Genomic DNA, 24,003 nt, shown 5'->3' with positions numbered 1-24,003 from the left:
ATGATGTCGTGGGAGGTGGGCAGTAATTCCCACGGTGTGTTCAGCTCACGTGTCCCTTCTGTCACGCCGAACTGGGTCCCAGTAAAGCGTCCAGGACGTGCAGTTCGGCCCAGGTGTTCCATTCAAAACGGCCCAACTAGTCAAACCAGTGTAACTCAGTTTCAGGGCTGGCTGGAGTATACCTGTTCAACAAGAATCTCTCTAGCCAAGCCACCAGGCAATAACCACTCACTGTTGTAAAGGCCATAAATGCAACTGACAAACACTTGTGGCCACCTTATTAATTACATCCACGACTAGTGTAATGTTTTCTCGGTTCGCCAGTGGCCATTTCTTTTCCTCCAAAGGGTCGGCTGACGCCGATGTTGTAGTGGGATGCTGTGCATTGAGCCAGCAGCCTTCCAGCGGTCAGAACGATGATGCTAAACGCAGACTGTGTGTGCCAACAGCTTCTTCTGACTCATGTTAGATAAACGTAATATATGCAGAATATACAATATGGACAGATGCACCATCTGTGAATGAGGGTCATTATGTGTGGTAACTGCAGCATGGTTAGTAACTATTATCATGTTAGAATATCTGAATAAAAAACACATTTTATACAAATTTCTGCCCGTTTATTCATTTTTTCATATATTTGATTTTTTGTTTACACATTTACTCAAAATGTCAACATTTGCTATATCGTGATACAGGACTGTATAAATGAAATACCATAGATTGCCATAAAATGCATCAACGCAATAAAATAAAATCTATAAAACAAACCAAACATTCAGAAAAATAACAATGTGGTATACAGATATTCCCACTTCAACCAAAAGCGACCTCTGATTTTTTTCATACCAAACCAACTTGATACCTTAAAAAAACAAGGGATATTATTAGAAACCTCTGATGGAAAATGTGCGGCTGTTTTTTTCTTTATTGAAAACAGAATGGACTTTTAAGGTATGGCAGTGAAAAAGTGCTGACTCTCTCATCCCGAGAGAACAAAAAAAAAGACCCACATTCATATCGCTGGAGTACAGTACTGCATCAATGTTATATTCCACCTGCAATTTCAAGGCATGCTCAAGCCAGTAACTGCAGCCAACCTTGGGTATATGCATCCTCTATGTATGCGTCGTACAGCCCAAAACTGACGTTCTGTTTCTTTCCTTAATCAAATGCATGCAAAAACTGTGATTTAATGATGTTGGGTGACCTGTGTGTGTGTGTGTGTGTGGTGGAAAGATGGAAAGATCTTTTACATGTGAAGGAAGCAGAGACCGGTACCAGACTCAAATCAAAGGCAATCTGTTAGCTGTCACCGGGCTACACATTCAAGAGGGGGAACTAAGTGACATGGGAGCATCAAAGCTGTGGCTGCGGCTGTGAAGGGTGATTGCAGCTCTCGCTCAACAGAAAAGCAACAAAGACTGCAAATTAGATGGTGTATTATTGCAAAAACAGAGCAAATGTTCTACACCATGTGTGTTGCCTGTAGACAGATATCTAAATCCTATGTGCATAAACTATATGATCAGGTCCCAGAGAAATTAGCACAAGTTACATGTTGCTGGTAAGAAATTAAGGTGCGTATGTGCCATTCACTACCTATTCACTGGTACCGTTCTGCGCCATGTAAAAGATCCCATAAATATTTAAGTGTATTCAGAGCACCACACAGAAGCAGGTCTACTAAAGAAAGGCAAGGGCTTTCAGACAAGGACGGGTTATAAAGATTCGTGTTCGACACATCTCACCATGCCTGTACGTGCCATTTAAAATAAACAAAAAGCGTAACGCTTGTGAAAGTGTTTCTGTGAAAGCCTGATTTTTTTTTAAAAACGAGGTGCATCAACTCCACACATTCCAGGAAGCGTCTCCCTGGATCCCTTTTTGATGGCAGAAACAACTTCAAGTTTTTTTCAAGTGTTTTTGTAGGGCAAACTACAGATCCTGACCTGAACACCAACTGTGTCTACTCCTGTATCTCTATAAAAAGCACCTACCAGGTAAACGCGTAATTCTAGGTAAATCACGTTCTTCTTACTGTAAACATACACGAAAGCATACCTGATCTAATGCGTTTGATACGTGCTTAGAAGTGTATCTGTGTTGAACGTGATAAACTTGTCTCAGGCAGTTCACCGAAGCGCTTGTTGCGACTTTGCAATCTCTATGTCTCTTTAGACAAGAGCTCGGACCATAGAGCTCGGACGGATCATATTGCAGGTAAATACGGTTAAAAAAAATTATTACTTTGTATACCAGAGGATCTGTGTAAGAAAAAAAAAAACAAATATATGGGCATTAAGATGACCAATCGGGTAAACAGTGGCACAGTGGACAGGGGATGGGGAAATGCGCCGGACTGGTGTGTGGTGGCACTTTATTGCTGGTGAGAAGGTGTCCCACACCCTGTAAGCCAATACAAAAAAAAAAAAATCACTATATCCGAATGGCAACTACATCCGTGGCCGTTCAGACCCGACTGCGAATAAACCACATCCTCAGATGAGGGGTGCTTTGACACTCCGTATATAACAAACGTAACCAACAGTGTGTCTGAGTGTCATTTTCCTCACACTTGGTTTAGACTGTGCTACACTATAATATATCTATTTTGACTCATAAAACATCTATGATCTTGTAGCACCATCAAAAAAATACATTTTAACCCTGACACTACGGTTTTGTCTCTTGCGTCAGTCACACTGATCTGACCCAGGAATACGGATAACTAAGACACTAAAGCAAAGACATTTTGCTACCACAGGGAGTTGAAGGTACTTTTTTGGCAACACACAATGCTCCAAGCATGTGCTTCAGAAAGGTAATATGAAGTAGGTGAGAAGTGTAAGCATCGGTGGTCTAAGTGATATACACTGGTTTCCATTGTCTGTGAATACTGCCTCTTCCATGTCAGACAGTGCGAAAGGTAGCGCCCTCTTCTGCCCGACGTATGGCATGGCAATCGAAACACGAAAAACTGCTCAACCAACTGACGTCAGGATCAATCTGCCAGACGCTTCCACTGCCTCAGTTCAGAAAGTGAGATGTGTGTGTGTTCGAAGCTGCAGCAACGTGTGTGTTGATGAATGATATTACACGTTGCTGCTTATCTGTGCTTCCCCTACAAGGTGTTTATGAAGGGGAGATTTTTTTTTTGTCTCACTGTTAAGTGTCATCGCTTTTGGTTCACAGTGCATTGGGGAGTGTGAGTGTGTAGAGTGACAGGTGTGACCTGCTTTGAACAGGAATGTTTGGCCGTTGCAGTCGGTTGGAGGGTGTAGGGAGATGTAATGATCAGACAGTGCATTTCTCCCCTCATTCCTCCTCTTCTTTCTCGTCCCACATCCTCTCCCTCATGCTGGCTTTACAACAGTTCTTACACGAAGGCCTGAGGGTCCGCACCGTTGTTGATCTTAACGTAAATTTTGGGGTCCTCCTCGTGCTCCTGCTTCTTGCGACGGAGCTCCTTGCTGTACCACAACAGGTAGACAGGCAGGCAGAATCCCAACATGGTCAGCACTAACAGGCCAACGTTGACCTGTGGGGGGGGGATTCAAGCCACTTCTATGTAAGTTGAGACTGTGTTTGTGTGTGTTTGTGTGTTCTGGTTTAGAATGTGGCCTCACCCAAAGTGGATCTCCATCTAACGGTCCCATCATGGCCATGAAAAGTGGCTGCTGCAGCAGAGCAAACAGAGCACTAATGAGAGACTGCAGCCCTGTCAGACTGCCAAACTGAGAGGACGGGTACCTGCAGAGGAGGAAAAGGGAGAAGAGTATGCTAATGTACATGCAAAGTACATTTCAGTGTGCATACAAATATGGTTGTTATTTTTGTAAAAACGTTTGGAATGCACTTACACTGCAGCATAAAGGCCTCCTACAGCCGAGTGGATAAAGCCTCTGACTATGGTGTGCAAAATAAATGAAAGGATCTAAAAAAAATAAATAAAAAAAATGTTCACCTGAACAATACAGACTACAGACAAATCTCTATTTATGGTACTTTCCATGATACATAATTCATCAAGAGATACAAAGGGACTGCTTTTGATGTAGAGACATGAATGGCCATTAGGGGGCAGCAGTATATTTCCCATTTCAAGAACTGCAGTAACATTTGTGTTCTGTGCAGTACCCCAGCTCCTGGGTACTCAGTGTGCTCAGAACATCAAATGCACTACAGCCAGCATGTCTGCAAAGCTCAACATAGTACGTTGCACCAGCCAACGGGAAACCCACCTGCAGTGGGAGGTTGGTGATCAAACAAGTGACGCCAAAGCCGACCAGCAGCAAATTGGTAACGATAAAGGCTCGTGTGGCATTGATGATCTTCTGTATCTGCTTGTCGCGCTTCTGGGGTTGAGCGGGGTCCCTGGGGACACATGATAAACTGAACTATGAGGTCCGATGGAGGGGAATTTAAAATATGTTAAGTGCTTAATTGTGAGCATGTGTGTCTGGGGCTGTTCAGCTACGCAACACTCACTTGCTAGCTCCCTTCTCGTCCCCGTCGTCACACTCCTTAAGCCTCCAGTCCATTATATAGCCAATAACTGGTGCGGTCAGTAGACACAGCAGCTGAAGAACACCAAAGATGGAGCTGTAGACACTCACTGCAAAGCAAATACAGAAAGAGTAGATCTCAGAGTCTAAATTAGCTATGAAAGGGAGGACGTGATAATACCTGGGTTAAATGCAAGACTATTTATAGATGTTACTAATGATGGGTAATAAATTGAATCAACATTAAATGAAGGGGAACTCGTCCACACAAGCCTGAGCTTTACCTGCTTCCGTTCTCTCCTCTGCAAAGGGCATCATGAAAAGAGAAAAAGAGAACACACATATTAGCAGAAAGTAGTCCATCCCAAGTCTTAAAATCCCAGTGGCGGATGTTCTACCTCCACACTGAGGGAAAAAGACACTAGGTGTAATGTCAGCAAATTGAAGATGAAGAAAAACAGGAAAAACCCTTCTCAGCGAATGAACAATAATGGTGCTTTTCCACTAGAGTAAAATAAATGGCCTGGAAGCCCAAAACAGATTCTCGTTTTACTGCGGGTCATTGGGATTCAAATTTTAAACCCAAGCCACTCACTCACCACTAGCACAGACTACACACAACCACCGAGCCATACACATCCACACTGACACTCACTTGTGGTAAGGTCCTCATCTGTCAGGAATTCCAGGATGTTGTTCATGGCTCCCATGTAGAAGATGAGACGCAGCTGGGTGACACACATGGTGATCAGGCTGAGCATGAAGATGGGGCTGAAGATGCTACGCATGAAGGACTGACCTGCGGATGGATAAAGAGAGCACAAGAACAATTGGACATGTTTGTGCTGGCCTGGGTTCCATTGCAGTAAATCCAAATTATTGTCAGTTGTGGGAAAAACTACGATGTCAAAATGGCAGGGGTCTTATAATTGCTCAGGTGGTTTGGTGGCAAGGTAACCTGCAAGATGGGTTCCAAAATGTAACAGAGGGGCAAGGGGCCGTAGTGGTTAATGATCCGCAGTAAACTCGGCATGCACTGGAAGACCCTTTATGGCCGCAGCACAGCTGCGGGAAGCTTTTATAACCCAGCATTTCAGGAATCTCCTTTGAACTCAGGACCCTCTCCATCTGACCACAGACTCGCTGCACTCCTCACAGCACGTGTGGGATGCAAGACGCTAGCGAACAGGCCACAGCGCTGAGACAATGTTTTTGGAAAGGGGTTAGACGGGGCAGAGGCGCATAGCGGTAGGGATGCATCCCGAGTCACGTGCCCCTTTAAAGCCCCCGAGGTATCCCGCAGCTCCAGCTGTGTTGTTAAACAAGCAGCTGCCCCTGCACTTCATTACCCCGAGGCCTGGCAAGGTGCTACCGCCCCCGCTCGCCGTCCCCCTGCCAGTTTTGGCTCAAGAGCCACAGACACTTTTCAAGGAATCAAGGCAGGCGGTCCGAATCGATTGTACGCTCCGTTTGGTATGAAAGGCCCCAACGAGAGACCCCACTGGGAGTTAAATACCGGCCAGCCAAGCCACGGTGGAGGAGAAAAGGCCAGCGCTGATTTAGACGGGGGTTCCCATAGACTTTACTTAATTGTATAGTACAGATCTGGGTTAGTGGGGACATAGGTCTTAGACATTGCCCATAATGCTGACCCTGCGAATGCTGCCACCAACCCCAGACATCAGAGCCAAATGTGGCCTCTAACATTTCTATGCCACTCACAGCTGGCAACCTTTGTGCGAAGGATTTAGACACCTGCATCAGAAGGCAGCGTTCATTTTAGCCGCCCGTCCTACTTGGTATTTCACTCAGCGGCTGGGCCTGGCTATGGCGCAGACGCTCTTTGTTTCACCAGACAGTGGGCAGATTGTTGGCAGTGACTCTGCACCGTGTACAATGCTGTCTAGATGGTGTCTTGATGAAGTTTGAATCTGGCATTGAACTAGGGAGTCGGAGTTGCACACAGGCTGGGAATCGAGGCCTTGCTGACCAAAGGATCTCTGACTCGACTCTGAATGAGTCAATTGGCAATTTTGCAGTCTGACTGTACAAGCGGTGCTACGCTGTGACGCTTTCGGCTTACTTTCTTCTTGAGCCTTGCACTGGACCTCCAGGTCGACTGTGGAGAGGCAGAGTTTGTTGCCCTCTTGGGCGGCCAGCTCTTTAGGTTGATGCTTCATGGAGTTCCCCACGCTCAGCCGTCGACCAACGGTAGTCACCTGCCGGTAGAACTGCTTCCCTGTGATCTTATGGTCAAAGCCCAGCCAGCTAAACTTAACCTTCACACTAAAGAAAGAAAGAAGGAAAGAAAGAGAAAGAAACAAAGAACATGATTAGTGAAACATAACACAACACTGCATAAGATCCACTTGGGATATTGAGCCCCGTGGCCCTTACGTGTAGTCCATGTCCTCTGGCCCAGGGAAGGGCTCCAGTGGCCAGTTGAAGAAGCAGTTGATGAAGACCAGGCCAGCGCACCCTGCCCACACCACCAGGATGGTGATGAAGGCAGCACCGAGGTCATAAATCACCTTAATTCCAGGGAATGTGACAGCTGAAGACGCATAGGATCCAATCATGAGAGCGATGAAGGTGGAGCGCAGGTCACCAAACATATTAGGGAGCTGGGAAGAAAGGAAAAAAGGAAGAAGGGAGCCTCGTAAGCATTACATATCATACACAAACACATCTTATGGCAGTCCCCCTCTTTTCACCTATACATGGCCTAAAAAAACAAAGCCATGACAAAAATATTTTCCCAAGAGGCCCGGTGACATGAGAACTGTCAACTATTCAAGTATGAAAACAACACGTGGGTGGGACCCTTCTGCTTTCACAATTTACAGCATGACAGACACTTTTTACTGCAGAGCGAGGGGGGGACAGTTGCATAAGAATATCTCTGCTTCGGCTAACAGCGAGAGAACAAGCTGTTCCTAACTTCTACGTGTAAACAAAGATGGACAGAAAGAAAGAAAGACAGACGATTGCTTACATTGGAGAAGCGCATTACAGTCCAAGTTACTCTTGCCTTTACATTCAGAGGAGGGTAATCAAACATCGTGCACCACTTTATCCCTCCTCTCCACAGGCACCGAGCTTGTTAAGGGCACAAATGAACTCGGCGACCAACCCAGACGTCACTCGTTGCCTCTAATTAAGGTTCAAGAGGAGACCCAAAACACGCAGCAAGACAAAAGCAGCATGCCAGACCTGTTGAAGAGCTGGGTTCCCAGTCTGTACGACCTTTCACCCAATTACCCAGAGACGGCGACTCCCTACACGTCTAGCTCATATTTAATTAGTACATATACTGTATATATGCACGTACCCTACCAGCCGAGGTTTGGATGCACCCACTCATCTATGGGTCTTGCATTTTTACATTATGGAACAAAACTCACTATGAAATAACACGTGAGGTTATGCAACAAACAAAAAAAAACAACGGCGATGGTTTCCAACAGTCCTGAAAGTTTATGCTGATCACTTTCTCATCATTCGCTCGTGTTAAAGAGCATCTCATGAAGCGGCCATGAAGGTAAACTTCAGCTATCACCCAACAGATTCATCAAACATACTTCACTTTCCCTTGCTACCAAAAATATTAAATGTCTCTTGCATTGGATTCTTCAAAATGGCTCCATCCACAACCGCCACAGAGTAGGTGCATCCGAACTTTTGACTGGCAGTGCAGCTACACTCCATATAGATGTAGGATACTATTATAATCTGAAATTAAGACATGAAAGAGGGTTTGTTTTTCCATTTTATAAATGCACAAATTCAAGAAAAGGCTGGCTCATCTAAAGCAGCATCTAAAAGGGGATTTAACTAAACACCCTTAATGCAACTTGCTTTTATTTATGATGCAATCAGACAAGTCTTACTTGCACCTATCAGAGAACCATGAAAATAGAGCCCTGAGACGACACCTGGTTTTCCAATGTTTCTGTTCTTCCACTAACCTTAATCATAAACCTGCACCTAAACCCTGATGTCCTTTCCAGGATGAACAGCAACATGGCAATCTCAGATAAATTGTGCACCCTGGAGTACACTGGGAAACTGAGACAGAGACAGGGAAGTTGCCAATCCGCTCAGGTCCTTTTTCAAGTGTCACACAGCAGGTTTCAGAGCCAGACTGTGGTGGAAAAGTTACACAAGGCAGGACTGGACACAGAAGACCACAGCATCAGCAAAAAAAAGTGTGTGTCACAGACCAGTGTGGAATATGTAGAGTTTCGCATCTCAGGATTTTGCTCACTTCCTCAGTGATTCACATGACCTTGCACTAAACATGTGAACAGTTCTCATGCAAAGGGAAATTCTTTAAACAAATAAAATATACCAACAACTGAGTTATATTCTGAATCACATTAGTCATTGAATCACACATCATTGAAAGAGAGTTGATTGTCATTGAGATGCACAGCAAACGGTTCACACAACGAAATGTGTCCAATGATACATTTGGGGCAGTGGTGGCCCAGCAGTTAATGAAGCGGCCCCGTAATCAGGTTGCCACTGAGGTGACACTGAGCAAAGCACCGTCCCCACACACTGCTCCCCGGGCGCCTGTCATGGCTGCCCACTGCTCACTAAGGGTGATGGTTAAAAACATTTTATTGTGTCACCGTGTGCTGTGCTGCAGTGTTTCACAACGACAATCACTTCACTTTCACTTTTTCCCTTTTCACTTGTTCATGGTCCTTTTACGGTCCTTGTTCATTTAATACAATGAAAGAGGACCGGTAGGTCAGTATGGCTCAGGGACTGGTTTCACTTCACACTCACGTTCAGATAGCAAAGCAACGTCAAGATAGGTCAACTAAAACTCCTCTCATTGTTGTGAGGGCATTCAAGACTAAAAACAGTTCACAGAGAAATAAAATGAGATTAATAATTGCCTAGAACAAGTCCATTGGATTGGTTTTGTGTAAAAGATCTACTGTTATGAATTTTTTGCTTTTATGTCGGTCTTAGTGGTCCCACATCACTGTCTCTGAAGTCTCTTTCCGTAATTCCGTGCAGAATTACTGCTACTTTGATCCAGTCCCACAATGAGATTTCCCCAGAAAGCACCATTTCAGTGTATGTAGCTTTAAATGCTTATGAGGAGGAGAGAGGCGAGACGAGGAGGAGAGCGGGCATTCACAGAAATTACGTCATCCACACTTTAATTGGCGCAAACAGGGCCAGATTTTTTTCTAGAAAAAATTTAGTTAATCCACTGGTTCTTGCATGACAAAAAAAATTAATTTTACATCCAATCACTGAGCAACTGCAATGCTTCGCATGTTTGGAAGCCATGACATCAGTGGAGTTACATTTATAGGGGACTGGTGGGAAATTTCTTGGGTAACATTTCTCCTTATGATGTCATAAGGGGAGACATTCCAGATCTGACCATCTGAGCTGAATGGCCAAAGCCTCTTATAATAATGTGACACAATTACACAAAGTGAAATTTTCATAACAAGGGACCATTAATGAACTTATCTATCACTGATCACTTTGTTTGGTCTTATCTTGGTATTACCTAAAACAGATTGTCCTAAAATGGGTTCAACTTCCCACCTTCAAGCAATGATTAAAGACACACCTTTTTAAGGGGTGTCTACTGGACTAAATAAACAACTTCTCCATTACAAAAAGTATTATACTGAGTGTACTTTTGGTCTGTCTTTGAATGTACCTTGGCTTGTGATCGTATATCTTTACTTTACTTTACTTTACTTTATTTAGCAGACGCTTTTATCCAAAGCGACTTACAATAGGAAGACACCAGCAATTCTCGTTCGATTTCTATAGAATATCGAGTCTACAAACTAAGAGCCCTGATAAGGCTTAGACTTGTCATTGAAGAGCATGCTCGGAGATTGTTGGGTGCTAGACTAAGAAAAATTATAATGTATTTATACATTTTGTATTTGTTTGTGCAATGTGTACGCATGTGCTTGTGTAAGTGTTAGATTTGTCTGTAATATTTTTGGAATAAGAGGGTTTTCACCTTCTTCTTAAAAGTGGTGATAGTCTCGGCTAGTCGTGTGGAGGAGGGCAGGTTGTTCCACCAGCCAGGGACAACAACGGAGAACATATAACTTGGCTGATGGTCTCTGTTGATATCAGTCACGCTATACGATATACAGATCAAATGTGGACTACAAAGGCCCGATGTACATCGATCTGGACAAAAGCATGTGCTAAATGATGTAATTGTTAATGTATTGTAATGGAACACATGTGGTTTTGGCACGTGCTTCATAAAGAACAGCTTGGCCCATAGAGCACGAATGGGGTAAAACAAGAGCATCTGTCACTCAGTATAACTTCTATTTTGAAATGTGCCCAGGGGAAGCAAAAAAAACTCTTCTATATTTGACAGGTCCAGTACTGACTGTACTTTCACTAATAAAAGGCCAATGACCCCAAAAAACAGCACACTAACGAACCAATCTAAATAAATATTGCCTTAACAGAGGTCAAAACCAACTATTTTCAGTGCTGTGCTGGCCAGTCCCTGTCCACTTCAGAGCCACGTGCCAGGGAATTAACATGACCTTAAGATTATTGCCAGCATCAGCCTGTGATATAACAGCTATCATCCAACTGGAAAATGTCAGAAGCGCTGCCTCTTCACGTCTGGCGCCAGTAGTGCTCAGAAAGTTTCCTTGCTCACTATGTTTGTGTTCCAAGGCCTAGTAATGCAAGTAATGTCTTCTCAAATAACCTTACGCAAGGTTCACCAAATACAACCGCTTCAAACTGGCTGTCTGAAATCATGACACATCAGTACAAGGCAGATTAATGGCTCTCTCACACAAGGGAAACAGGAATTGAACAACCAAAGGATCCATACCATTCCGTAGAAACAGTAGTTTCAAAAATGTTATCACTTTTTTGGATTTTGTACATTTTTGGGGGTATTTTTGTTTTTTCAAAATGAATGCTTTTAACATTCTGTTGCATCACATGCTCATGCAACTTCCATTACAATGAAAACAGAATTTAGATTAGATTAACCAGTGCTTTTAAGTCCCTGCAGGGCGTGGTCATTACTTGAACTGGTTGGGGGGGGGGTCTGATAATTGGCTTTTAAGCTGGACTGGACCGGACTGCTGGAAGCAATAAAGTGGTGGCAGCAATAGGACAGGACAGGGCCACGGACAGCTGAGTCAGGCTACTGGGAAAAATCAGAGGGGTCCTGTAGACGCCCTGCTCCATGTCCGCCCCCCCACTTGTTTACCGCAGCAGCTGTTTGATTTAGTGCTGAGCGTGCACTCAGGCCGAGAGGGTGAGAGGACACTGCAGGGGAAACACCGAAAGCCACGTTTAAACAAACTGGAGGGATCTGGAAATGAACAAAAAGCTAGGAGGAAGAAAAAGGAAGTGAGAATGGGAGGAGTTACACGACTGCGAGCGAATAAGATAAGATAATTTGATAGCCCTGTGGTTAGCCCGATTGCTCCAGCTCTGTTTAAAAGGGAGGGTGGACAATCCGTTTTTTAAAAAATGGTCCCACGGAGCACAAAAGACATTATTATTGAATGGAGTGCAAACAGCGCAGCGCTGCTGTCGAGGGGTTAGAGGAACGGGACAGCTGCAATAACAGAGCGTCCTGTTCCCCGCAGCGAGCATGCGCACCCGCGTGCAGAGGCGGCTGCGCTCACATGCACAGCTACCAGAGCAGGCGAAGACATGCAGAAGTGAAAAAAAAACAACCCACACTACCAAGAAGTGGGGGGACTCGTTCCGTTACGTGGTCTGCAACACAAACCCGGTGAACTCCCTGTCAGCTAATGTGACAGGAAGCGAGGGTGACAGTACGCAAACGGCCACGCTTCCTCAGTAGGCCCCATTTTCTGAGGCTTGCACATGCTGAATTCAACATTCTGGACTGCAACTCATCATGTAGTGTGTCACAACACCACGTCACATGCCGTACATTAAGAATGAAGCCATGGACCAGACACACTGCACAACGAACACTTTTTAAATAAAGATTGTTTTTTAACCAGGGCACGCCACATCTCTCTGTGGTTCCTGTTTGCAGCGGAGCACGCCTAAATTATGCATCCCTGCACTTTGCAGCACGTGACCTCCCTGCGATGGTGGCGTAATGCAGCAGACGGGGTTGCACACAGAAGCATAACCCCCCCCCTCACCCAAATTTGTCATTTGCGTATGAGACAGAATGACGCAGCATGTCGTGCCACTTACCGTCAGGGACGTGAAAGTCATGCACATGCCCCCGAAACCATTCAGTGCCAACGCAACGAAGATGAGAACAGACAGATCTGCCAAAATGGGAGATTTGCGTCAAGTTCTGACAGACGGTCTGGAATGAGGCTCAATAAAGTGGGTATCACAGTAGAATTGGGCCGCTGTACGTACTGTTGGGGTCGCTTGATCCATATGCAATCAACACGCAGGAGAGTGCGAAGCTGGCGCTGAAATGACAAAGGGACAAAAATGATTGAGCGGAATTAAATGAGCCGTGTGTGGCACCCGAGTGGCCTTGGCCCTCACCTGCCCAGCAGGCGCAGCTTGCGAGGCCCGTATTTGTCCATGACTATTCCCAGGGGCAGGGTGATGGCACTGAGCAGGAAGGAGCCCACGGTGAAAGCCAAGTTCAGCATCTCGTCCTGGTCCTTGCAGGCTGGCCAGCCGTTCATATCCTTGATTTCTTCTTCGCCGTGCTTTGACAAAGCCGGGCTGCTCTGGTTTACAACACCGTCGGTCTGGTTCTGGGCCGAGGTGTTCCCTGTCATAAACAAGAAAAGGACGCAGACCAAATCAACCTTTGATGTTTGCTCATGGCCCCAAGACAATTACTGAAATGTAATGCAGGTGCCTCACAAAGGATGAACATCGTTCAAAAAGAAGAACTGCACGTTCCTAAAACTGGGAACCAGTGGTTCCTCTGGTTCTTCTTGATGTGACATATTATGCGCAATCCATCAGCACCCATCTACAGTAGTTGTGGATCCAGTTTATACCTTTGCTGCCGCAGCTTTTTTTTTTTTTTTTTGCATTCCGGACAAGTGTCAAAATCTCAAAAATGCAACCCAGTGAAACTTTATTAGATTTATTACTATGAAACCTTATGAATATTTTTGAATTTGTGCAGCGCCGTAGCGGGGAATCTACCACAGTCCCTCCTGCCACCACCTTCTTCCACAACCGAGGGGTTTGAATGACAGTCGGGGGAAGTGAGGGGTGGAGCGAAGGGTCAAACCAACATGTTGCAGCAGATAAACACGCAGCGGAAATAGCAGAGCGGTACACCTGAACCCTCCGAGGACGGTTCCTGCAGAAAGGCATGCAGCTGAACAGCAGCCCGCTGACTTCTTGATTTCAAACCGCTCACCGTTCTGCGCTCACCGCTCTCACATTTCAAAACTGCAGGAACATGACCCCTTTTTTGCTGTTCAACCCTATTCAGAAATAGGAAGGACGTTGTTTATGAGCAGCAGTTTCAGGATCGAATTGTAAGGAACCTCCACACCGGGACTTTGCTTCGACCAGCCTGTGGAGTTCAGTGGAAGCACTTGTGGCAGCGCCTGGCTGTTTTTGGAGTGGTCGGGTGGGAGCTGATAAGAGAAAAAGGACTCAATGTCATTGTGTGCTCTTGTGTTAAGAAGGCAAATAGGGCTGGGCAGAGCGTTGCCTACAAGAATGTTTGCGCAGGCCGAGGACAGGCCTAACTTGAAAGGGCTCTTTGGGTTTTAGGGACTGCAGCAAGGGAACAGATGGCAGCTGAGCATCATTAGAGATCATCTCATCGTGTGGTTTCCAAAATACTGTAATATATAAATGGATTAAAACACATATTTTGGTCAACCCATTGTGAAGTGGATTCGTACAGATTTATGTTTTGTTTTTTGTTTATTCCCATAGTATGAAAGTATGGAAGTTATTCTCTGTGTTCTGGTCTTAATAATTGAGAGAGACATCTATGCGCTGACCACAGTCTTAAATTAAAAGCGTGAGGGAAGGAAGGAGGAAATGTGAATGTGTGTGTGGGAGATAAAGTGTATGCAAGCTCCTCTGTGGTCTTTTTTGCTGATTCTTTTGTTTTTGGAGGTTAGGAATAACCTCTCTTTCTGTTTGCTGTCTTTGAACATCTATGGCTTGTGAACAGTATCTATAATAATGTGTCATTTTAACAAAATAGATTTATCATATGGCTGTAGTGTCATGGCAGATAACACAGGCCGTGTACACCAATTCTGTGAGGATTGGAATTAAATTATTAACATTATCTCATTTAAATATTAATACTATTATTATCATTATTGTTGTTGCTGTTATTTTAACCCTGTCCTTGAGAATTAGTGGCTGCAAATGCTGACCTGAGTGCTGCTGACTCACAGCATTATGCTTTTGAAATAAGAGGATCAATACTCGCTTGGTTTTTTCCGGTTCCAACGTGAGATTGTGGAAACGCCGGCCACTTGGCCAGTGTTCAGCTAGTGTTTTTCGACACCCGCCTGTGTGTGGCTGTCGTTATTCTGCTATATTACTACATTATTCTATATTATTCTTGAATACAATTGGAACAATTAGACCTGAAATTTTAGAATCGGAAGAAATAAAGATCTAATGTGTTGATGTCTCATGACGTCTTACCAAGCTCTGGACAAAGGTATGAGTAGAAGCCTTCTGACTTGAGCATGATGAGCAGGGATCCCCATCCCAGAAGCACAGCAGAGAACAGCAGGTTTTCCACCACTGCTGTCACTGCCATCCACCAGCGCCTGGAAAATGCTGTGGCTAGTGATGGGGCCATGGCTACGGCCTCTGGAGCACAGGCTTGTCGGCAAAAAGGCTGATGGTGAAGCCTGGAAGAAAACGTTGCAAAACCACATTTTCATCACAAAGAGAATAAGCAAAAAAGTCACTAAATAACGTTTTATTATCCTTAATCCCATTAAAAAATGTAAGCTCTTTGTTTTTCGGTTGCACTGGGTTGTACCGGTCTTTGTTCTGCAACTTTATAACTCGGCCGTAAAAAAGGAAAACATCCCGAACGCGTGTGGGAAGTCGAACCCCGCCCAGGAGCCGCGCTCGGCCACGCCCCGGCGCAGTCTGATTGGCCCCGCGGCGGAATGCCCGCCTCCCTCGCTCCTGTAGGGGCGGGGATAGAGAGCGGCAGCACGTGAGTTCGAGATCCAGCCGGTTCGAACCAGCGCGGCGCGAGATTCGCCGCTTCCCCGATATCCATCTTCGCCTTTGCATGACATCATCTGGCAATTTCTGACACTGCAGCGCCATTTTACAGTCATTTTTACAATTAAACGCCGAGCGAGTCGCGGCCTTTGTGCCTCTAGTAACGTCGCGTTGTGTTAAAGGTAAATTGGAGTAACGGTGTAGTTGTTACTCAGAGTGAATCTACAGCGGTGGTTCGGTAAGTGCTGCACTGGGGCGCTGAACGAAAATAGCAGTAAAAAAAATCGGGAAAAAGCAGCTCTCCGATCTGGTCTGAACTGGACAGGATTCATCATCATCATCATCATCATCATCACCAGCCTCTGCGTCTCCGCCTGTATCTGGCGGAGCCTCCCCCTTCCTTCCCTCCTCCACATCCGTCCCCCTCTCCTACACACACAAAGCTCAGCTGTTGCAGAGAAACACAACACAGACCCCAACTCGGCCCGCCGTTTATTACCGGATGCCGAACCTGTGCTTTTACTTTTTTTCCCCCCATAAATTAAACACAGCAGAGCAGTCGTCCAAGTGCGCGTCCAAAAGTAAGCCGCTCGGAAGTGTCCGCATTCACAGATAAATGCGGCGATATACATTCTCCGCGCTCGCTGCGTGGTGACGAGATCTCGAGAAGGAGAAGTTGAAGCATCCTGTTTTACTGAATCTGCTGCGTCCTCCATCGCCGCAAGCAGGAGGAACTCCGGAGCATCCTCGCTAGTAAACATACTTGTTCGGGGGTTTTTTTTCCCCCTTAAATGACAACACGACACGACGAACGCGGCGTTGAGGTCACGCCGACGCGGGACAGGGGCGCAGGAGATGACACGATAAAACGTCGCGGCGCGGTGCAAGTTGGCCGGGGCTGAGCATCCTTACCTGCACCGCGCCGAAATTCGCACCGGGGAAGGGGGGGGGGTCCTCGCGGAAAGGAGAACCGATGCTGTTAAAAAAATTAAATTATAAAAAATGTAAACGCACACAACAAACAAAACAAACAAACAAAATAAAGATGCGAGCACGCGTGTCGTCCTTGGTTTGATTCTCTTTCATCCCCGGATCCCCGATTTATAGACACTTGCACCGTTTACTGCACAAACAAGCCGGCGACGCGATTGGCCGCCTGCTGAGCTAGAGACGGGGCTCGGGCCAATCAGCGAGCGGCAGGGGCGGGGCGGGCGATTAAATATGTCATTTCCATATTTGCGTCTCCTTGCGCTCCTCGCACAATGGACCCTCAGACTGGACTTCTCGGAATTTCGGGCTGTTTACGAGTTTCCGATGAGCGTGATTTGCGCTCTGCGGCCAGGGGCTTCGTCGTTACACGAGGTCCTCGGGGTGCTGGCGGCCTAGTGGGTAACACGCTCACCACAAAGTCCCAGGTTCGAACCCCACTTACTACCACTGTGTCCCTGAGCAAGATACTTAACCCCGAGTGTCTCCAGGAGGACTGTCCCTGTAACTACTGGTTGTAAGTCGCTCTGGATAAGGGCGTCTGATAAATGCTGTAAATGTAAATGTAATGGATGAAGGCGCCTGATAAATGCCGTAAATGTAAACGTCCTCCTGTAGTCCTGAAAGTTTAAATATACAACAATAAGTATTTATTTTAATATACATTAATCTAGAGTTAGAGATGCGTCAAAAAAAAACAAAAAATAAAACTTCTGGGACGTGTGTCCTGTGCTAACGTGTGATGCTCTCTGTCGCCCTTTCGCGCCTCCTGCTGGACATCCGGCGGAATGACACGCAGAACTTCTCACCAAACAACGGTGCACTGCTCCTGTGGACTTAACTTCCTCTTTGTGTCCAGAGGTTCAGGTTTGATCAGACACAGCCACAGATTTCCTTTTACCACAAATGCTACATAAAATAACGTTTTTTGGAATTTGTCTTTTTGACTTGGCAGGAAATTGACCATACATTGTATATTAAGGAGATTCCTACAATTTAGTGTAAAAATTATTTAAAGCTATATAATGCAGTATGATCGGTGTCTTTGGATGTGGCAGTGGAATGAAGATGCAATGTGCAAACAAAATCACAGGGGATTCATGTTATGGAAAAAAAATTTTGTAAACAATGATTCATTTGACAATGTGCAAAATTTGTCAGCATTTCCCTGAATAGAAAGGTAAAAGATATACAAAGACAAGGGACAGGAGAATATAAAAAATAAGCTATACAAATATTTCAAAGATAAATAATACACAATGCAATCCAGTTACTCAAAAAGCCAAAACATGCCCTCTGAGATCATGACATATATAAAACACGTTAGGAAATTGTGACATCATTTGCAGAGAGTTTGTAGAATAATATTTACACATGTACAATATGTACAATAACATTATTATTATAAGCGTAACAACACTTTCTGCTCCATTATGAAGCCATTCAGTGATCATACCATGACTTGTGTAACATTAACCCACAGATTTGTCAGTAAATTGAAGGCTTGGAAGGCATCCGTATTTGAATATAAAAATACTGCTTATATTGCAAGACATTGATAAAACACATTGTTAGAAATCATAAGTTATTTCACAGTAGTTATGTCCTTGCTATTATTACATGAAAAGAGATTGTTTTGAATCTCCTGACTGTCCTTTTTAGATTTTCATTGTAATAGAGTTTGTTCATTTAATAGAGCTTGTGATGGGATGCAACTGTTGAACAATAGTAGTTGGTTGTCTCGCTATACAGGTTTGAAGATCAGATATGGACAAAAAAGTACTGGTGTATGTCACTCTGGACAAGTGTGTCTGCTAAATATCATAAAATAAAGGTAATTAGTGGTTTCAAAATATGAAAGCCATATAGCCACAGTTATGAACACTTCTGTCTCTTTCTCCTGTCAGTGTTCAGACGCAAACCTTGATGTCAAGATGAGATCGCCTCTTAGAAAACTCTTTCAGCTTTCTGACTCCATCTTTGGAGAACTTGTTGTCAAACAGCCTGTGAAAAGAAGGAATCTGTCTCAAGAACGTTCTGGTTACATTTTAAAGACGCTATTTTAAATGAAGCATTACATCGCAACGAATCAGCTGCCATGATCTTTTTTCCCCAAAAGAAGAACATGCTGAAGCTCTCACCACAGACACTGCAGAGTTGTGTTCTCGTGCAGAGCAGTCATCAGAAGGTCTGCTCCTCTGTCGGTCATCTGGTTGTCACGTAGTCTAATTTGGGAAAAATTGTTAAACTGTTTTGCCATGTTTTTTTTTTTAAAGATAAGATTCAAGGTACAGTTTAAATTATAAGGGAGAAGACCTCACCTGATGTCTTTAAGAGTGCGGTTAGCCTTCAACAGATCTGCCAGACATCCTGCTCCTACATCTCCAATCTGATTAATAGCCATTCTAGCAAAAATGAGGTATATTAACATGGCCTTAAATGCAAAGACAGCATTTCCATTCATCTAGATTTTCAAATGTTAAACGCCTCACCTGAGGTCCACCACAGTGCTGTTCTCTTTCAGTGCTTCTGCTAGGATCCTGACTCCCTCGCAGCCCAGCTCAGTCTTGACAAGCCTGCGATTAGACAGCATGACGCTTCGAATGGATGTCGGTGCTCCCATGGTCTTTCATCAGCCAACACTCACCATAGACTTTCAATGCGACAGTCTGGACTTTGGAGAGCAACAGAAAGCATGGCTGCTCCTGCAGGGCCCAGGGGATTCTGTGCAAGGCTTTCAAAACAACAAAAATCTTAGAAATTAGAAAGTCTTTTGCACAGATAGTGTATGTATTTGGTTTTTATTTGATCAAATCAAATCACATAGATCATCTAGAACTGTTTTTTATATCTCAAATCCAAATCCAGCCTTGTTTTCAGTTCTCCTTGGTAGTTAAGTAATAATAATTCTGACCATCTTTAGAGCCATTAAGAACCCTGACCTACACCACGGTGAAGTATATATCCGAAATACCTGAGTGTGCAAAAAAGAGGAAGCACCGGCAGGAGTCTGCAGAGGCCCTCAGCATCCAGATGCTGGCTGTCCAACTTGAGAATGCTCACATCTGGGTTTAGCTGCAGGAGGAAGGCCAACTCACTCCAGTCCCTCTGGAAGACGGACGACGGCTCCGACTGGGACCTCTGGGCCAGGACTGACAGCCATCCCTGGAGCCTCTTGGTAAGTCCTGGATCCTTGGCTTCATACAGGCAGTGGCACAGGTTCACCTGCCTCTCTGGGCAAAGGCTGCTGGACTCCAGCTGAGAATGAAGCAGGTCCAGCAGGAAGGGAGGGGTCGGGGACAAAACACAAGGGTTCCGGGGCTCTCTTGGAAAGAGGCCCTGTAAAATGAACCGTGTTTGTGGAACTAAGAGCCCGGAGACAAACCTAGAGGAGGGAAAAGTAAAAAGAGTTGCATATCTTCCCAGCGAATGGTGGTAGTAGCCTAGTGGGTAACACACTTGTCTATGAACCAGAAGACCCAGGTTCAAACCTCACTTACCACCATTGTGTCCCTGAGCGAGACACTTAACCCTGAGTGTCCCTGTAACTACTGATTGTAAGTCACTCTGGATAAGGGCGTCTGATAAATGCTGTAAATGTACGAATGTACGAGCTGAATCCGATGATGGACCAGGGCCACAATAACTCACCTGCAGAACAGGTCCATGTATCCAGACTGATGGCGCTGACTCCAGAGCAGAGCTTTTTTCACACGATGTCTCAGGAGCCGGCTGGGCCCATGCAGCTTCCTAGCGGCAGATGAAAAGACCTTGTGCAGACCAGGGGGAAACCGAAGGGTGCGATGCTTAGGTCCTGAAAAGGGGTTGGAGCCAGAGAGCAGCTGAAGAACAAAGTACAGAGCTGCCAGATACTCCTGAACACTGGTGTGGAGAAAGTAAAAGCTCTTTTCCACAGTGAGCAAAGCACGATTCTCCTTTAGTATTTCGACAAGGAACACACGGGACAGGCCTGCAGAGTCTTGCGAGAGGTCGCCCAGGTCCGAGGAGTCAAAAAGGAACCTGCGCTCTAGCAGGCCCTTGAAGGCCAGTGCTCCAAGGTCTCTCAGCACCGGATAAGCTTCTTCCAAAACCCGCGGTGAATCCTGAAGCCGGTTAAAATGGGAACCTTCCTCCCGTCCCTCTGCATGGAACACCATGATGGTTTTGATGAAGCAGCAGTAGATGTCAGTGATCGTTATGGATGGGATGTGGGCGTTCTTGGCCTCTTTCGATGCATCACCACGCATGCCTAGTGTGCTCGCGTCCTGGTTTTTGGCTGCTGAGCCTTTTTTGAGGCAGAGGGTGCCATCCTGCAAGGCTGTAGAGACAATCCAGCAGAAGGCGGGGATGTGGCACATGAGCATCAAGGGTTTATGGGAGGACACGAACCCCCACACTTTTTCAGCCGCCTGGGGCGAGCCGCAGTTCTGCTCAAAGTACTGGCGCTGCTGAGCAGGAGAGAAGCCCAGCACACTGCAGCTCAGATTCACCAGCTGGGGTGGAACCTTGGAGACAGCGTGGGGGCGAGCTGTAAGGAGAATGGAGATCCCAGGGAGAAGGCTGCCTTTTATTAGATTCACCACCATGGCCCCAACAGTCTGCACCCTCTCTGGGTCTGAACACTTAGGGGTCCGCTCAAAGTCCAGGGGGAACCCAAACTCGTCAAGCCCATCCAGGATCAGAAGGACGTCCTGCGTTTTGTGAGCCAGGATGTCAGACAGAATGGTTTTGAGGTGACTGTAGTGCACTGTGAGAAGCTCTTGAAGACTCACAGGCTCGTTTATCAGGTTTAGCTCTCGGAACGACAGCGACAAAACGACCTTCTGGGAATCTGCTTGAGAGGCCCATTCCTGCACCAGCCGTCTGACTAAAGTTGTTTTGCCACTCCCTGCTACACCTGAAAGCATTATTGGCCCACTGCTGGACCCTGAGAGCAGCGTTTGACACAGTTCTCTAAACGCACATGTCTGATCGTGTCCGCAGCTCTCCTGCCGCACCGTGAGACCCCTGAAGGCATCTCCAACCATGGCCGACTCGTGCTGGTATGGGAAGGGAAAGGTGCACCCTCTGTGCTTAGACAGCGTGATGTCAATGAAGCTACATCCTCCCGATCGACTGGATCTGATGCTGAGATAATCAATGGTCTCATGTTCCTTGCCTAAAATATCCTTGTGTTTCTGCAAGTGTTCCTGTAAGTTCTGCTGACCGGAGACGTCCACGCTCCCCGTTTGAGTTTCTGTGCTCTGAAGCATGTGGTAAAAGGCCCGACACGCTTCCTCTCCTCTCCCATAGAGCACATCCAGCAAGGTCCTCATACGATCCCGCTCCCCGGCACCAGAGCCGCCGGTCACCAAGCTCACATCCTCTTCGGTCACCGCCCCAACATTGTAAAGAAGATCCAGGAGCGAGGCCACATGTCTGCTGCAGGTCTCTACAAGCTCCACCCGGCACTCCCTCACCCTGTTGCTGAATGGACCTACGGCCATTTCCAGGAAACACCCCCGCTTACATCAGCTGCAACAGAAACACAACAACAACATTAGATTTCTTATGTAGCACTCTGTAAGACCCTGGAGGTAGTCTGGGCGCTGGATTCGGTGCCTCCAAGAGAATAAACAGACGGTGGCATTCTACAACTGGTACAGAAACACAGTACAGGCCAAAAGTTTGGACACACCTTCTCATTCAATGTGTTTTCTTTATTTTCATGGCCATTTACGTTGGTAGATTCTCACTGAAGGCATCAAAACTATGAATGAACACACGTGGACTTATGCACTTAACAAAAAGGTCGTCAACCACTTTAACCAGCTCCGTCTCAGTGCTATGATGAGGTCTAAATCCAGGTTGATATACTTTGTGAATGTTCTGCGCTACGACCTTTTCTGAAATTTTCTATTTAAACGGGAGGTTGGATATCGGCCTGTAACTCGAAAGCTGACAGCGATCAAGATCTGTTTTTTTTTTTATTTTCAGGGATCTGATGACTGCTACCTTGACTGAACCTGGTACGTGGCTGGAGCTAAGCAATGAATTAATCATTTTAAGCATGGGATTTATAACATTAGGTGCTACCTTGTTTAAGGAAGCGGATCTAATGTACAAGTACACTGCTTTGATGACGAGATTAATTAATTCAGGTTCTTTGAGGAGGCTGAAGCGTGCCATGTTGTTCCCGTGTTACGTTTGTGGATAAAACAAGAAGTGAAAATGAAAGCAAGATATTCATCTGCAGCGGGGAGGGCATTCATTTTCTTTAATGGTTGCTCATTATTCGTTTATCTTGTCATTTTCACGCATTGTTCTTTCACGTCACCACAGTTTTTGCTGCTATATATATTTCTGTAATGAATTAAAGTCGAGGATTTGTAGGGCTCGTCTCGATACGTGGTGACGCAACCGGATTCCACAAGTTGACGCAACCCGAGTCTCGTGATTGACTTCTTGCCTTCACTTTTGATCGGCATATGAAGTTTGAATTCACTTTTTTTTTTCATATGAATTCGTGTGTGAATCTCAAACCTGCTGGAGCACATGACGGAGAAATGTGAATTTAATGAGGCAGCGGCCGCCCGGTTTAAAAGCAGAGGACACGTTTCGTTGTGAGCACCGTGTGCCGTGCTGTCTATCACAATAACCATCACTTCACTTTCACTAAATGTATTAAGATTTATTAAAAAGTCGCTCTGGATAAACGTGTCTGTCAAATGCTATAAATGTAAACGTGAAACAGCACTTACCGTAAAAAAAACAGGCGGTGAGACGGAAAGCCACGGGATAAAAGTGATGTACTGGAAATCGCATCCTTTTAACTCGGTGACAAAATGAAAGCAGCGCCTGTAAAGGGGCGGCTATAACAGTGCATAACCATGCGTACGAAAGTCCCTTAAAACTATGTTGAAGACGAGGTGACGATCTCGGGGTTGCCAAATGTCGAGGGGATCAAGTCCAGAAACATCCGACGAGTTAGACGGGAGGTGGCACACACACTACCACACGCTCACTCGTTTTTACATTATTGAATCAAATGTCACAATAGAGTTTGTTTCGTAAAAAAAAATGCACAGAAAATGGTTCACATTTGAGGCTCTTCAGCGAACGGATGGAGATTTTCATTTATTAAACAAAAGTAGTTATTGGACAGTAGTTAAACAAAGTAGTATTGGAGTCTTCAAAATAGGTTTTATAGTATAGATGTGTCCATACAAACTGTGCTATTTATTGAGGACAATATATGCCACTTTTCCAACGAAACAGGTCACCAACAGCAACTGGAAGAACCGCCGTTCGTGCCGGAGTCGGAAAACATTCCGCGACATAATGTCAGGTTTGC

General features: G+C 45.4%; 2 protein-coding genes across 2 annotated transcripts; both read right to left on the bottom strand.

The window, feature by feature from the left end:
• Positions 1 to 598: 598 nt before the first annotated feature.
• Positions 599 to 16,804, bottom strand: slc43a2a (solute carrier family 43 member 2a). The gene is made up of 14 exons (XM_028962076.1): positions 16,596 to 16,804; positions 15,144 to 15,355; positions 13,041 to 13,275; positions 12,906 to 12,961; positions 12,732 to 12,808; positions 6,906 to 7,132; positions 6,592 to 6,794; positions 5,164 to 5,307; positions 4,793 to 4,810; positions 4,492 to 4,618; positions 4,245 to 4,377; positions 3,864 to 3,937; positions 3,630 to 3,753; positions 599 to 3,541 (listed from the first exon to the last, which is right to left on the bottom strand). The coding sequence occupies exons 2-14, from the start codon at positions 15,301 to 15,303 to the stop codon at positions 3,380 to 3,382; spliced, it is 1,740 nt and encodes a 579-aa protein (XP_028817909.1). The 5' UTR covers positions 15,304 to 15,355; positions 16,596 to 16,804; the 3' UTR covers positions 599 to 3,379.
• A 969-nt stretch (positions 16,805 to 17,773) lies between these two features.
• LOC114769254 (NLR family CARD domain-containing protein 3) lies at positions 17,774 to 23,578 on the bottom strand. Its single transcript, XM_028962108.1, has 8 exons — positions 23,411 to 23,578; positions 20,322 to 22,184; positions 19,645 to 20,055; positions 19,318 to 19,404; positions 19,163 to 19,246; positions 18,992 to 19,075; positions 18,812 to 18,895; positions 17,774 to 18,674 (listed from the first exon to the last, which is right to left on the bottom strand). The coding sequence occupies exons 2-8, from the start codon at positions 22,154 to 22,156 to the stop codon at positions 18,581 to 18,583; spliced, it is 2,679 nt and encodes an 892-aa protein (XP_028817941.1). The 5' UTR covers positions 22,157 to 22,184; positions 23,411 to 23,578; the 3' UTR covers positions 17,774 to 18,580.
• Positions 23,579 to 24,003: the final 425 nt, after the last annotated feature.

The sequence above is a fragment of the Denticeps clupeoides genome, chromosome 19 (genome assembly GCF_900700375.1).
Source record: "Denticeps clupeoides chromosome 19, fDenClu1.1, whole genome shotgun sequence".
Taxonomy (NCBI): Eukaryota; Metazoa; Chordata; class Actinopteri; order Clupeiformes; family Denticipitidae; genus Denticeps; species Denticeps clupeoides.
Note: the sequence above shows the minus strand (reverse complement) of the source record. Positions and strands in the feature narration are given on the sequence as shown.